Here is a 14,369-nt window from a genome sequence, read left to right on the forward strand (position 1 = left end):
TGCAGGCCCGGGCGGGGTCGAAGGCCAGAAGGGAGGAGCGCCGGCCAGGGCCCGCAGCCGGTCTGCTCCTGGGTGGGCGCTATGTCATGTCAGCGCCTTCTAGCCAGCCACAAAGCGGGGGGAGGGGGGTCCAGACCTGCTACTCCCCCCATTAGCTCGGGGAGCCCACCAGCCTTCCCAGCCCCGGACCCCGCTTCTCCGGTTAGGGCCGAAGCCTGTCTGGGTCACCCAGCAGGAAAGCCCCTGGCGGTAATTGATGTGGATCCCAGCCTCTGTCCAAACGACGTTCTAAGCCCGCAGGACGCGAGGCTCGGCTCGGGGCGGTCTGCCTTGCAGGGCTGCTCGAAGCGCTCCGGGCCCTTCTAAGAAGCGAAGGACTTGGCACAGGAGGTTGGGGGTTCCCCGTCCCATCAGCCACCGTCCCATTCGTTAGGCTTGCGAATCAGCCGCGGCGGCAGCTACAAGCCGTCCGAAACGGCGGGTCGCAGATCAGCCACGCAACCCGGGCTGGTCCGTGCCGAGGAACTCTGCGCATGTTCAGAAACATCCTGCTATCCTGCAGGTGCGAGGTGGGAGAGGGATGTCAGCGGCCGCAGGATGGGGGAGCCGAAGCCAGCGGCAGCGCAAGCTGAGCCTCTCCCGGGAAGCTGCGGCTTCTGCCTCTGTGCAGCCCCGCCGGGAGGTAAGGGGCGATCGGGCCCGGGGGGGGTCCTTGCCCGGGAACGGGTGCGAATCCGGGGCAAGCCCGGCAAAGCCGGGAAGCCTCTCTGGGTCTTGCCACTTGCTTGGGCTCCTGCGGTGTTGCGTGAACCCACCCAGCGAGAGCGTTCTATGAACGTAGGGTTGCCTGGAGTCTCGCCCCCCTGAATCCTCTCAAGGGGAGACCCTTTCCCCACGGGGGGGGCGCCCCACTTCTAGCTGGGTAAAGCCGGAGTCTCGGAGTCACGTCTGCCCCCTGTGCCCGCCCTGCCTGCTCGCCATTTCCGACCCGGGCATCGGGCAGCTCCGGACTACAGGTCCCATCGCTCGGGGCGCGCGGCGGCGTGGCTGGCGGCGCAGCGGCATCCCCCAGTCTCGGACCTCCCTGCGCCCGGCTGGGCCAATCCGGCGCGCTCTCGCTCCCCGGCGACGGTCCCTTCCTCGCTCCTTCCCCCCGCCCGCCCGCCTCCTCCCCCTCCCCCGCCCGCCCCCCCCGAGGTTCCTCTCCCGCCTCCTCCTGTCTCCTCCTCCTCCTCCCCTTCTCTGGAAGGAGCAGCGGGGCGAAGACGGCGCTGGGCGCGCGGGGTAGCAGGAGGCCCCGAGCGGGCGGGCGAGCGCCGAACCCAGCCCCGCCGCGCCGCCGGGAGCGATGCTGCCGCTGCTCGCCGTCTTGTGCGTCTTCTCGGGAGTCGAGGTCGCCTCCGCGCAAGGTAAGCGGCGCCCCGACGGCCGGCCGAGCTCGCAGCCCGGAGGGTCTCCCGCCGGCCCCGCCGGGAGAGGGCGCGCGGCTCGGGGCGCAGCGGCGGTGGGGCGGGAGAGGCGGCGCCCAGCACTCGCCCCGCGGCTCCGGTTCGCCTCTCGGGACGGGGCGGGGGGCTCGCTCGCCGGGCGAGGCTTCGTGGCGCGGGACAGAGCGGCGGCCCCCTCCGGCGTGGGCGACTGGTGAGCAACAGCCCGCCGCGGAGTTTGGCCGGGCTGCGCTCCGCCAGAGCAGCAGCGCCCCCCCGCCGCCTCCAGCCCGCCTTTGGAGTAGCGGCGTCGGCGCGGGTCGGGTCCCGCTGGCAGAGGCGACAAGTCGGAGGCCCCGCCGGCCCTCCTCCCGCCGCCGATCCGCCAGGCCCCCGAGCCCGGGAGGCGGGCGACGCGCTGTTGCCTCGCTGCCTCCTTCTCTCCGCCGGGGGGGGGGCGAGTCAAAAGTTGTTCGCACTCGGACCGCCACCCTCTCGGCTCCGGAGGGCGGGGAGGGAAGGAGCGGCGCCTCGGTAGGAGCCGGGTCTGGGGCCGAAGGCAGGGGGCGACCAGAGCGAAAAGGGGGCTCGCTGCCCCCGCTCGCTCCTCCCTCGGGCGGCCTCGCCTCGCTTCCTCGCAACGTCCCGCCTAGAGTTGAAATTAAGACGGGGAGGGGGGGAGGCAGGAGCCTTCCGGGATTGGGCGGGGGGGCCCACCCCCGGACCGGCCAGAGGAGCCGTACAGGCAGAGTCCCCGGGGCGGGCGGGGGGCGGGGGGTCTGGGCTCTCCTGCCAAGCGCCCGAGTCGGGGCGCGTGCTGGTGGGGCGCTCGGCGGACGGCGGGTATGCTTGGGACGGGGAATCCGGGGGGCGGGCGCCGCGCGGCTTCCTCCCTCTGCAGCCAGACGGGTCCGGGGCCCGCGATGCCGCCCCAGCCAGGGCCCCGAGAGGGATCGGGGCTCCCTACAGAGGGGGCGTCGTCGAGCGAGGGGGGAGATTGCTCTGGCCCCTCGAGCCCCGGGCATCCTTGTTTTGCATATGGCGCCCACCCCGGGGCGGGCATGGAGGGGGGAGTCCAGGCTCCGGCGTTTGGGGAGGGCGGGGCTGCCGGAGGAGGCGGAGGCCAGGCAGAATCCGCGCGCGGTGGCTGTGCTGGGGAGGGCCTGGGGGGTGAAGCCTGACGTAATTCTCCCTTTCCCATCTCGTGTGCCGTAAACAGCTAGCGTTACTAATAGTTATAAAATGCTGTGTGTTTGTGTGTGTGTGTGTGTATGTGTGTGTGTTTAACTGGGCTCCCTCAGGCAGCTTGTCCACAAGGGATGGGGGGAGGTAGCATCTTCCAAGGATCTTTCTACTTGCTCGCCCCTTCCAGTGGATTTTCCAGCATTTGTAGGATCTTGCAGGGAAATGTAGATAGCAAAGGGAAAGAGTTTTCCTTGAATCCCTGAATGATTTCATGGAATTCTGTTTTTGTGTTTGTTTTTTAAGCCAGGAGGACTAGAGGCTTGCACAAAGGTTTCTCATGGACAGCCTGATTTCTGGGAAAGAAAAAGCTTGAGAGCATGTGGACCTGGGTCAGAGCAAAGGCCCAACCTGGTGCCTCTGGGGTGGGCTGGGGACTTTGAAAAGTTTATTCTGCCCCTTTCCCCCCCCCCCCCATGGAGCAAGGAGGCGAGACGGGATGCCCTGCCTAGACCTGACCTGGAAAGCACCACTGCTTCCTGGTCAGTGGATCTCCCACATTCAGAGGCACTCTACCAGGAGAGATGGCAAGAGCAGCTGGGTGTTTTCCAAGCGTGTGTGGGTGCCTTCCCAAATTGTGTGTCTTTGGGGGGGAGGAAAGCCCATTCACCCTTGGGCGGGGCATGGAAAGGAGGGGTTAGCTGTGGCTGTGGGTGAAAGAAGCTGACCGCCCTATTGGCCTCATGGGGGGAAAAGCTTTGGAGCTGGAGGGCACAGATGGTGCAGCCCTCCTCTGGGGGGGGGCATTCCATCAATCCAGGCAGGGCGGGGGCTTCTGGTGGGATTCAGAGGGAAAGAATCAAACAGACCTTTTGAAGGGGGAGGAGACCCGCCTAGAAGGTCCAGAGAATGGCATTCCTGGGGGAGGGGCAGGCTGTCTGTGGAGAGGCAAAGAGATGGGTCTTTGTGGGACGAGGCTCCCCCAGGCTATTAAGGGGCGAATGGGAAAGGGGGCTTCCTCCCCCCCACCGATGGATTTTCTTTTTGCTGGCTGAGGACAATGGGAGTTGTAGTCAGCATGTCTGCAAAGGCCCGAGCTGGGGAAGGGAGTGAGGGAAGAGAGGCTGGACCTCCTTGTGCTCCCCCTCCCGCATCCAAAGGGGGGTGTGCCAACATCCTCCTCCTCTGAATTGGGGGGGGCATGCTGTGCTGCCTCTGCTCATTTTTCACAAAATAATTGTCTGTATTTTATCTAAATGAAAGTCATTTGTCTTCCCCTCCGCCCTCTTTCAATCATCCGGCAGGGGTCTTTCCACGATGGCTTGTGTCACAAACTGAAATATTCATTCATTTTCAGAGCCGTTCTGCGTGTGGATTATTCTTCATCTCCTCCTCAAGAGGAAGAAGGGGCACATCTGAAATGGAAAAGATTAAGGCTCCTTTTCAGGGGAGGGAGGGAGGGGTCCAGTGAAGGGAAGAGCAGGGCAAAGCCTCCATCCACAGAGGCAGTCTATCAGTTTCTGGGAATAGGCAAAGGGGCAGGGGGAGGGGCTGAGCTGTGCTAGATTCAGTCCCAGGTCTAGGCCACGGCATCTTCCTGGCTTCCCCAGGCTGGGGATGATGGGGAGTGAGGAGAATGGCAGGGAGAAGGGAAGTGCCCAGGACCCTCTGAGCAACGCCCAGAAGCTCAGCTCAGCAGAAGGCCTGGCCAGCCAACCCCAGGACCCAGCTGAGGGCTGCCCTCCACTAGCCCCATGGTCTTCCTGGCCTTCCCAGGGCCCCAGCAGGTTGGTCCTCCTCTTTCAGCCCCAGCGCCCCCCACATTCCCCCCTTAGCCTCTGTGGGGGAGGGAGCTGAGCCAAAGCTCCCTGGGGATTCAAGAGCTTTAAACCCTCACCCTATGGCCAGAGTGAGGGGAGGGGGAGCAGGCTGGGGGCTTCGCCAACTGCATATCTTTTTTTCACCCATCCACTCTTTGGAGCTCTTTGGAGCCTGGCATGCTTCACTCCCCTGTTGTGTGTCCCTCCCAGAGGGGAGGAGGTGGCGTCCTTCCTGAAGTGGAGAAGAAAGCCGCCTTTGCAGATAATTTGGGGGGGGGGCTGGGACTAGCCGGCCTCCTTGCTGCCCCCCATGCGAAATGGCCTCCCCCCAAGCCACTGCACGGAGGCCTTGTGAAGCACCAAACAGACCACGGCCAGTGCCCCCTCCTCAGGGAAGACTTTGCAAGCCCGTCTCAGGGGTGGCCTTTGGGGTGGGGGCCTCTTGGCTCCGGAGGGGGATTCCGATGCATCCAGCAGGTCCTTTTCCTGCCGTGACCTTCAGCTGCTGGGCTGCCCTTCCTGGAGTTTGGCTTCCCTCCTTCTGGTCGTGGCCGCTCCTGCTTTGGGGGGGGGGTCTGGACCTGATTACATGATGTGCGAGTCCACATGGGAAGAAGCTCTTCTGCGCTTCCGAGCCATGTGTGGCTCTGGAAGGGGCTAAGGTCAAGCTTCACAAGCAGGAATAGTCTACCTCTGTGGAACAAGCAGCGGGAGGGAGGTCTTTTGTGAGTAGGGCTGGGTGTCTTCTTGGAAGAGGTCTGGCCCTTCCTTCCTTCCTTCCTTCCTTCCTTCCTTCCTTCCTTCCTTCCTTCCTTCCTTCCTTCCTTCCTTCCTGGTTTCTTCCCTGGCAATGGGTAACAGGGGATTAGAGCTAACTCTTCCTAAAGATTCCCCTAATTGCTTGGCTTAGCTCAGGTTTTATCATCAAAGCAGCCGTTATTTCCTCTCTAGCCGGCTTTTCTTTTTATTATCTCTTAATTAATCACTCTGGCGTTCACACTTAGAGGATAATTAGAGTCCCTTGAGCCCTGGAGCTCATCTTCATAACCTCTGGCTCTGAGGAGCTGGGGAGAAAGAGGGAGGGGGGAGGGAGGGGAGGGAGCAGGGCCCTTGGGCCCCTCCTCTGGGGCCCCACCTGGCAGGTCTCCTCCCACGCAAGTGAGCTTGGCACCCTGCTGCCCCCCCCCACGGGCAGGGAAGTGGGGCTTGCATTAGCAAGTGGCTCCCCGTCTGAAAAACATGCCAAGGAGGAAATTCCTGGCCTTTTCCTAAAGAAGGGGGCATTTTGGCAGCTGTGGAAAAGAGAGGCCACTCGTCCCCCAAGGTTTTTCAGGAGTTCTCCATCAGTTTGTTTCCTCTTATGGCTGCCTCTTTTCCAGGAATCCTGGGGCCAAGAGGGCATGGCACCTTCCCCAAACTACAGTTCCCATGATTCTCTGAGAAAAGCCCCCTTGGGGAGCTTTAAAGGCAGAGCTGGAAGATGATCCTCAGAGACCATGTCTTCCTCGAAGGCTGGGGGGGGGCTGAGCCCAACTGAGGTTCCTCCTGAGACGAGGCGAGGCAGGGGCTAATCAGATGGGCTGCCTGGCAATACAGCAAACCAGTAAGAGGGAAGGGCTTGCTTTCTTTCTTTCTTTCTTTCTTTCTTTCTTTCTTTCTTTCTTTCTTTCTTTCTTTCTTTCTTTCTCTCTCTCTCTCTCTCCCCCTCCCTCCCTCTTCTTCCTTTCATTTTTACTCAAATGAAAGTGCTGTAAGTCTGCGTGCATATTTGGGAGGGGGCTTAAAGTTGGGCCCAAGCCTGAAATATTTGGGGTCTCCTGGGAATCCAGATGGGTATGTTTGTGTATGCAGGAGGAGGAGGGGGCAGAGATGAGCTGAGGGGGGGAGGGAAACGCTGCAAGAGGAGGAGGCTGGAAAGAAAAGAGGCGGCTGAATATCACTATCCAACTTTTATTGCAAAATTGGAGAACAGTTGTACGCCTGGAGGTGTTTCCATAGAAACACCAAAGAAAGGGAGATGGGGACTGTGTGTGTCTTATGTCGTGTGTGTGTGTGTGTGTGTGTGTGTGTGTGTGTGTGTGTGTGTGTGAGAGAGAGAGAGAGAGAGAGAGAGAGAGAGAGAGAGAGAGAGATGTGTTGGAGGCAACAACCCAATCAGAGTAAATGCTTAAAGGGTTGAACAAAAAACCCATTCAGAGATAATTAAGTAAGAGACGTGTTTATCAAGGGAGCTACTCCTGAATGCCAGCCCCTCCTCCCCAGGAGCTGAGGCAGAAGGGACTCTTGTGGTGATGATGATGATGATGATGATGATGATGATGGAGGAGGAGGAGGAGGAGAAGAAGAAGAAGAAGAAGAAGAAGAAGAAGAAGAAGAAGAAGAAGAAGAAGAAGAAGAAGAAGAAGAAGAAGAAGAAGAAGAAGAAGAAGAAGAAGAAGAAGAAGAAGAAGAAGATGATGATGATGATGACGTCTCCCTGCTTGTCCTCTGGACCCAAAGGTCAAGCCAGTTGATCAGTCAGGCAAACCCACTGACTTTTCCCCCCCTTGCTGAGAAGCTGCTGTGGCAGCCCAGGCTGAATGAGCTGGTGAAGGTGAACCCCCCCCCATGGTTTACCTAAGTAAGGACGGGAAAATCTGCTGTTTCAGGGTCTGGTTATAGATTTGCCCTTTTCTAATCCTGGTCAATTTCATTTAGAAACTGTTTGCAAGTAACTAGTGTTTCCTGAAGTTTTGTTTTTGTTTTAAAACAAGTTGCCTTTTGCCTTTGTAACAAAAGGAGGGCCCGGTTAGCTTGCAGACCTGGAGTCCCGGCCCTCAGGGGCAGCACGAAGACAGAGCTGGGACAAGGTGGCATTAAGAGGGCCCGGCGTAGCCCAAGGAAGATGCGGGATGGAGGTCTTTCTGCCTCCCTCTCCTCGCAGCGGCCTTCTGTAGGGATGTCTGCGGGGAGTTTCAGGATGGCAGGGAGGAAGGGCATGACCTGGGCAGCCTGGCAGGAGAGGTCCAGAAGCAGCCCTGGGAAGCGTTGCCAAGCGCGCCGTTACTGACCTCCTCTCCTTGGGCTGCAGCCAACTCAAAAGACAGCTACGCAAACAAGCGGGGAAGGCGCCACACGGTAATGGCTTTATTCGGCCCAACCAAAATGCCTCCAAGAGTTCGTTTTTAAGATTAACTGGCCCAGCCAGCTGCGGCTGTCGGCTTTGCAAAAATTCCTCCCTGTGACATTGCAGTTGAGGTGCTGCCTCGCTCCATGCGCAAGTCACCACTTGACCCTGCAGGGCCTTGTGTCAACCTGCCTGGATTCCGTGTTGCATCCCCCTCCGAAAAAGCCCCTACCTCTCCTGCACGGTGGGCCGGGACGCCTCCCTTCCTCCCGCTGGGCTGGTGCCAAAAGCACACTCAGCAACATTGTTAGTCTTGCTGGCTTCTGCCCTGCCTCCTGCTTCTCTGGGTTCTTCCCTGGGGGAGGGAGCGCTCTTGCTCTGCTGCTGGGGGTTTCCCCTCCCCTCCCCTTTCCTCTCCGCCTCGACTCATCATCAAACTCGGCTCGCCAGGATGAGCAACGTCGGGCAAAGATGGCCAGTGCCAACTTGTTGGTTGGCGCACTTGGTGGCTGTGTTTGCACCCAGCGTTTCCTAGAGACTGAGCGGCTGGACTCAGAGGGAGACGTGGCTATGGCGGAGGAGGCCAGGCTTTGGGGCCCCTCCCTCTGGCGGATACTTGCCTCACCCTCCCTCACCTCGAATTCATCTGCCCAACAAGTCCAGGAGGTGCTTTGTGGCAGCTTCTGGCTTCCTGTGCTGCACCTGGGAAAGTGGCTTGCCAAGAGTCTTCTGGGTTGCCACTGCAGGTCTCAGGAGGTCCCTCCTGGCCCCTGGGGGCAGCTTTGAGGGTGCCCTCTGTCCCTCTGCACCCAACCAGATGCTGGCAATTCCCTCCCCCGAATTCTGCTGGGCAGACTCCTGCCATTGTGGGGCTCAGCCAGGCTCCTCCTTTCTTCCCTCTGGCCCTGGGGACCCTTTGGTGGCCAAAGACATGCTCTGCTCACCCTACAAGAGGTGAGGCATCCCGGACACGGTCAGAGGATGTGAGGAGGGGCAGCCCAATGGTTCTCCCTCCTCCTCTTCCCCAGCTGGATCTCCTCTGGGGAAGGGAGCAGCAAAGGGAGGCTGGGCGGCTGCCGCTGGAAGGCCAGAGGCTCCCTCCCCTCCCCCACAGCTCCTCCTGCCTCCCCTCTCTCGCATGGCAGGAAATGCTTCAAATTCCGGGCTTGTGGAATCACTGCAGTGTTGCAACCACAAGAGCCAGCGTGGAGGCAGGCGGAGAGAGAGGAAGGCCCGCCCGGCTCTGCTCTCAGAGTCCCCTCCAGCGGCTCCCAAGCAGGGTTTACGGCAAGAAGAAACCCTGGCTGAAAATCGGAGGGGGGCTGCCTTTTGGGCTGCCCGACATAGCCCCCTACCATAAAGGGGGTCCGGGGCCTGGAGGTGGGGGTGCTGTGCTGGCCTCCCCATCCTGGCTGCAACATGAACAACTGTCGAGTGCTCCCACCCCAGATGTAGCAGAAGGGCTGAAGGAAGAAGCCTCTCCCCCCCCCCCCGAGAATTGGCTGTGGCTCTGGCAGTGCCATCCAGAGCAGGGGGGGGTCTTCCTGAAGCTCCGGGCCAGGGAGGGTGCAGGGCTCCAGGGCTGGCTCCAGGCTCTCCTAGTTGTGAGGATGAGTTCACAGTCCATCTCTGTCTGGAATGCTCTGCAGATTGCTGGGGGGGGGGGGCATTGCCAACCCAGCCCAACTGGAAGGGGGCGGGGAGTTAATTTGTTCCATATGGGCCAAACTCTTTTAGAGTCTTGTGCAGAGACTTGTTTGGCCTGTCGGGTGGGGGAGGGAGCCCGCTGTAGACTCCCCCTCTGTGGGAGGGAAATTTGCCAAGCAATGTTTTGCAGCAGCCCTTTCAAGTCCGTCTCCCCCCCCCCAGATGTTGTTGGCCCTCTTCAAGGCCAAGCAGGCTGGAGAAGGAGGTCTCCTTGCATTCCTTCTTGTCCACTGAGGGGTGGGGGGGAGCCAAGGCTGCAGCTGAAGGCTGGCAGAACAAGGAGGCTTGGGGTGCAGCCGGCAGAGGCTGAGAGCTGAAGGGGGGGGACAAAGAATGGAGGGGTTCTCAGATGCCCCCCCCCCGTCAGCCTCAAAGGGCTTTAAAGAGGCTTCAGCTGCCTGCCATGGGGGGGCACAGGCACAGGGCTGGGTCGAAGCTCTGCATGTGGCATATGAGTAGAGCTTGGCAGCACCTCTAGAAGGGGGGAAGTTGGGCCCTTTTGCTCCAAGAGGGTTTCCCCTGTTCTGTGCATGGCAGAAGCTGGGTGGGCACAGGGCAAGTGAGGCTGGCAGTCAGTCAGAAGGGCTGGGGCGAAGTGGGTTTCCCTCCTTTCCTTTCCCTGCTTATTTTCTCCTCCTCCTCCGCTGGGCTGGGCTGGGCTGGCAAAGGCTGCTGCCTCGCCCGCTTCCCCTTCCCAGAGCCAGAGGCCTTATCAATCAGGCCAAGGAGGAAGGGACACGATTCCACATCTGCTCAGCCTGGCTGGAAGGAGCGCCCGGCTCCCCTCACATCTGCTGGAGCCAGGAAGGAGAATTCAGCGGCCAAAAGACCCTCATTAAGACTTCTGCTGCCTTTAGAGCAAGGCAGGCGGGAAGCAGCTGGAGGGGCGGCTGCCAGCATCTTCCTTAATGACTGCCCATTCTTCTCTCTTTTTTGAGGAGGAGGCGGGGAAAGAGATCTTAATTAGCCATTGTTCTTAACAGGGATAATATACAAATTAATTAAACTTGAGCTAATAAACAAGCACCCTAAGTATTCCCTACAGCCACAGAGATGTAGATTCCTGCCAGAAATCAGACAAAATAAGAGGAACCCCCCCAGTCCCCAAATCCCAGCCCTCTTCCAACACATTTCATCCATCAAACATGGATGAGGGACATCTAAGCCAGGGGAGTCAAACTACAGTCCCCATAATCCACTCCTTGGTCCCAATTTTCAGTAAGCGTAGCTGGGAGGGTGCAATTTGCAAGGCGCCATTTGGGGGGGGGACTGACAATGGGGGCTCCCTGGCAGAGGAGGCAGGTTTGCCCTGCCCCTGTGAACAGAGGCCGGGGGTGAAGCAGGGGAGCCACGCAAAGGAGGCTTCGTGATATCGAGGGCGCCTTCTGTGATGACGTCATTGGGCAGCCTCTGTGTGCTGGGCGCAGCTTTGGGCCCCGGCCTCCCCACCTGGAGCCTGCCCTCTGGCCTCGCCCGGCCCCTCACATCACTCGGCCAAAACAGCACAGCAGCTTTATTTTACGGGACAGGATCCAAGGGCTTAAATATCGCCATCAGGCAGAGCAGCTGTTTGTCTGGTTGTGGATCCTCGCTGTGCCGATCAGCAGGGCCCATTGTGGCACTGGGGCCTTTGGAAGCGGCCCTGCCAGGCAGAGCCCCGTTCCCAGCCAGGGGCCCCGACCTGCCCTTTCTGTCGGCCTCGGCTCTCCTCCGTTGCAGGCTGGCCCTTCTTTGAACCTCTCTTGGATGCCTCCTCTCACTTGCCCACCCTGCCCTGGCTGTTGCCCCTCAGCAAGACTGATCTGGTCGAGGCCCACAGGAGAGCACCACGCCCATCATGTGGGCCTCAGCAGAAGGAGCAGCCCCCTTAGGACCACAAAAAGGTGGCTTCCTGGCCATGCACTGTGCCGGGAGGCAGATGTGAGAAACACTTCATGAAGCCCCAAACGGCTGGTTCATTTGGAGCACTGACCAAAACCTCCTCCTCCTCCTCTAAGGGCTTGAGTTATTTCCCACAGGATGGTCCACTAGTGGGTTCTGACTGATGGGGAACGTGCCGAGGGCTAATACTTCACTGAGTTCTAGGTGGGTTGGGAAAATGGGTTGCAGTTCTCACTTCTTGGGCAGTGAACTTCTTAAAAGCTTTGTGTTCATTCAAGAGTGAGATAAGCTGTGACAATAGAAAGGCAGATATTAAACATTTACATGCATGGAGTGGGTTAATGAAATATTAACTTCAATATGAAAAGTATTAATAATGCTTCTGAGAGTCAGATCTTGCGCTGCCCATGGGCATGTAGCAGGCACAGACTTCACTTCTTGTTCTTAAATGTGCCCCTTTATAAACCCCCCATCCTGGAGGGCAGGGCTTCCCCTCCCCTCTGGAACGTGGCATTTCTTTGTCTTGAAGGAGCTTCACAAAACTCTCTGGTTTTGGTCTGGTTCTGGGGAATGGACAGGAGGGGGGAAGAGCCATTTCGGGCAGCTCCCTTCCTCCCTTCCGTGGGTTCCAACCAGACATGGAGGGACGGGGCATGATAAGAGTGATAGATGGGGATGATCTGTGCTGGAGGGGGGGGAAGGTCAGGCAGCTGCCTTCTTGGAAGCCCTCCTTAAAAACGCCCTTCAGGGCATCTGCTAGTCTTGGGGTTCAGGTGGGGCTCCCTGGTGAAAGCAGCCTCTCTCTCTGCCTGGGGTTGGGAACGTCGGAGCCCAGAAAGAGGGCAGGAGAGGACATCTCCATTGCGTCCTGTCTGTGGAGGCCTGAAAGGTCGGCAGACCCTCCTGATCTCTGGCCCACCCTGGGCAGAGGGGCAGAACGGACGCCCTCCACAGGCTTCCAGCAGGCCCGGTCCAGCTTGGGTCCCAGCGCTTCAGTGCCAAAAGGCTGCCTTGTGTCGGCATCTCCTGCTTCGGCCTCGCCCCCCCCCCATGCTGACTCGGTTTCCCCTCGAACCTCCCATTGGAAACAAGAGCGAGGTTTATGCTGGCCAGGACGGACAATTAGATATTTCCAGCAAAGCAACTGCGGCGTTTACATTTCCCACGTTGCCAGGAATAAAACAGAGTTAAACTAAGGCAGGTGGAGGGATTGGAGGAGAAATAATAACCTGGAAATTAACTTCCCAGGTGGCTGGTTTTTTCTCCACCATGGTGTGCGCTCACCAGCTCTCCCTTCCCCTGCCCGCTCGTCTTAGGAGAGCCATTCAGCAGCAGCAGCAGCAGCAGCAGACAATTGGAGCTGGGGTGCAGCCGCGGCTGCCCAGAGGCGAGTTGGGAATAACATTCCGCCTTCTTCTTCAGTAGTGCTGGAGGAGATGCTTTGCTGTTTTAAGCCTCCCTGTTCTCCGACAACACGAGTGCAGAAGAGGAAGAGGGAGGGAGGGGTGGGCAAAGTTGGAATGGGGGAACTGGGCCTAAGTCCAAATTTCTCTGTCTCTGGAGAGTCACTCAGGTGCAGAAAGAGCCGAGTTGCCTAACTGAGGAGGGAACCTGCTCATCCGTTTCCAACCTTGCAGGACCGATCTCCGGGCAACCGTAAAAACAGGCAATATCCGCCTCCGTTGTCCTCCTGTTAGTTTCCAAGCTGTTAGCCTATAAATCAGAGGGAGCTGGGCATTCCGAAGAGCCAGTCAGGCCTCCAGAAGAAAATATGTGGAGCAGCTTCCCTCCGAAAGGGAGACCTTACAGCAGGCAGCCCCAGGGAAGGCTGAGCCTCCTCTGCCTCCACCCCAGCTGCTCTATTGTCACCTGGGGGGCAAAACGGCTTCAGTTTTAACCCTCCCCCCACCTCTCCCACATGCCTCCCTCCCTCCCTCTGCTTTCCTGGCCCCAAAGAGGAAGGCTTCCACCTGCCTCTTAAGGGCTGTGACGGGATTTGGCAGCTCCACTCAGATTGCCCAGGGGCTTCCCCCCTGCTCCCTCAGGCCTGGGGTCTTCTGCACCTGCAGGTCCCCTGGCAACCCTCCTGGTCACGGGGAAACCTGCTGTGAGGTTGCCAGGCCGCTTGGCTGCTGGGGGAGATTTGGGGGTCTGAATGGGAACTGGCTGGGGGGGGGGGAGAAAGAGCTTGCCAAAGCTGGCTGTGCTGACCTACTTTTGCAAGAGAACTGCTGGCTACCTGCAAGGAAGAAGAAGAGGGGGAAACATCGGGGAGGGGGGAGGTGGCCAGGCCAGCGATGGGGACCGCTCCTCCTGGCACCCCTTGGGCAAAGCCCATCACAGAAATATGCCCCTCCCCCCAGGGACACCACTGTTGAGGGGGCAGCTCTCAACCCAAAAGAGCCCAAGTCTCTGTGGGTCACCATTTCTCTTTTCATTTTTGTAGGAGTGGGGGGGGTCTTCTCACTGCTCCTCCTCTCCCAGGAATTCTTCATGGGAGGGGAGAAAAAGAGGAGCCCAGCTTTTATGTTAAAAGCTCTATTTCCTCCTGTTAAGCAAACGCTCCTTTTCAGCTTTCCCACCTGGCAAATGTTAGGGAGAAAGCTGGACCAGAGGGGCTGCTTGCTGCTCCATCCTTGCCCACAGAGAGATGGCTCCCTTCCTTCTCCAGCGGCCTCTTTGTCTTTCTGCCTGGCTGAGTCCTTTCCGGAGGATTTAACTGCCCCAGGGGAGAAGGAGGGGCAGGGTTTCACCCTGGGGTGATGGAGCCAGGCAGCTGGAAGCCCCCTGAACTGGAGAGGTTGCTCTGCCTCCCTCCACTCCAGGGAGCCCCCAAGGGCCCCCTGAGGCTCTTTGGGGCACAGCTGGGGGGTGGCCGGGCCATGGAAGATGCCCTCCAAATTGGCAGCCCTGCTTGGCGGGAGGAGGGGGGGCTCCAGCTGCCGTGGCCACCCGAGGGGCTTGCAAGATAATTGGATTCCTTGGGCCTCTGATTTACAAAAGGAGGTGAAGCGGGAGGGGAGGAGGGAGGCAGAGGGAGAAAGGAAGGAAAAAAGAAAGGCAGATTCCAGCACAGCAGAGAGGGGCTACTTAACCCCTCCCCTCCCAGCTCCAGCTCAGGCAGCTGGGCTTCCCCCTCATCGGCCAGAACAAAGGGGCTCACAGCCTGGGGCTGCACCCCTGCTGACATTTGGGGGAAGGACTGGGGGCACCCCTTTTTCTGAGATTCCTCCAGGGCTGCCACAG

General features: G+C 59.4%; 1 protein-coding gene across 2 annotated transcripts in view; it reads left to right on the forward strand.

The window, feature by feature from the left end:
• The first annotated feature begins 1,248 nt into the window (after positions 1-1,248).
• The window catches only part of KIRREL1 (kirre like nephrin family adhesion molecule 1), a 28,678-nt gene continuing 15,557 nt past the window's right edge, over positions 1,249-14,369 (forward strand). For both annotated transcript variants that reach the window (XM_039318522.1, XM_039318523.1), the window contains exon 1: positions 1,249-1,409. In XM_039318522.1, the coding sequence (XP_039174456.1) occupies positions 1,349-1,409 (61 nt within the window). In that variant the 5' untranslated portion in view covers positions 1,249-1,348. The remainder of the gene's footprint in view (positions 1,410-14,369) is intronic.

The sequence above is a fragment of the Crotalus tigris genome, unplaced genomic scaffold, assembly GCF_016545835.1.
Source record: "Crotalus tigris isolate CLP2741 ecotype Arizona unplaced genomic scaffold, ASM1654583v1 scf7180000021444.432893, whole genome shotgun sequence".
NCBI lineage: Eukaryota > Metazoa > Chordata > Lepidosauria > Squamata > Viperidae > Crotalus > Crotalus tigris.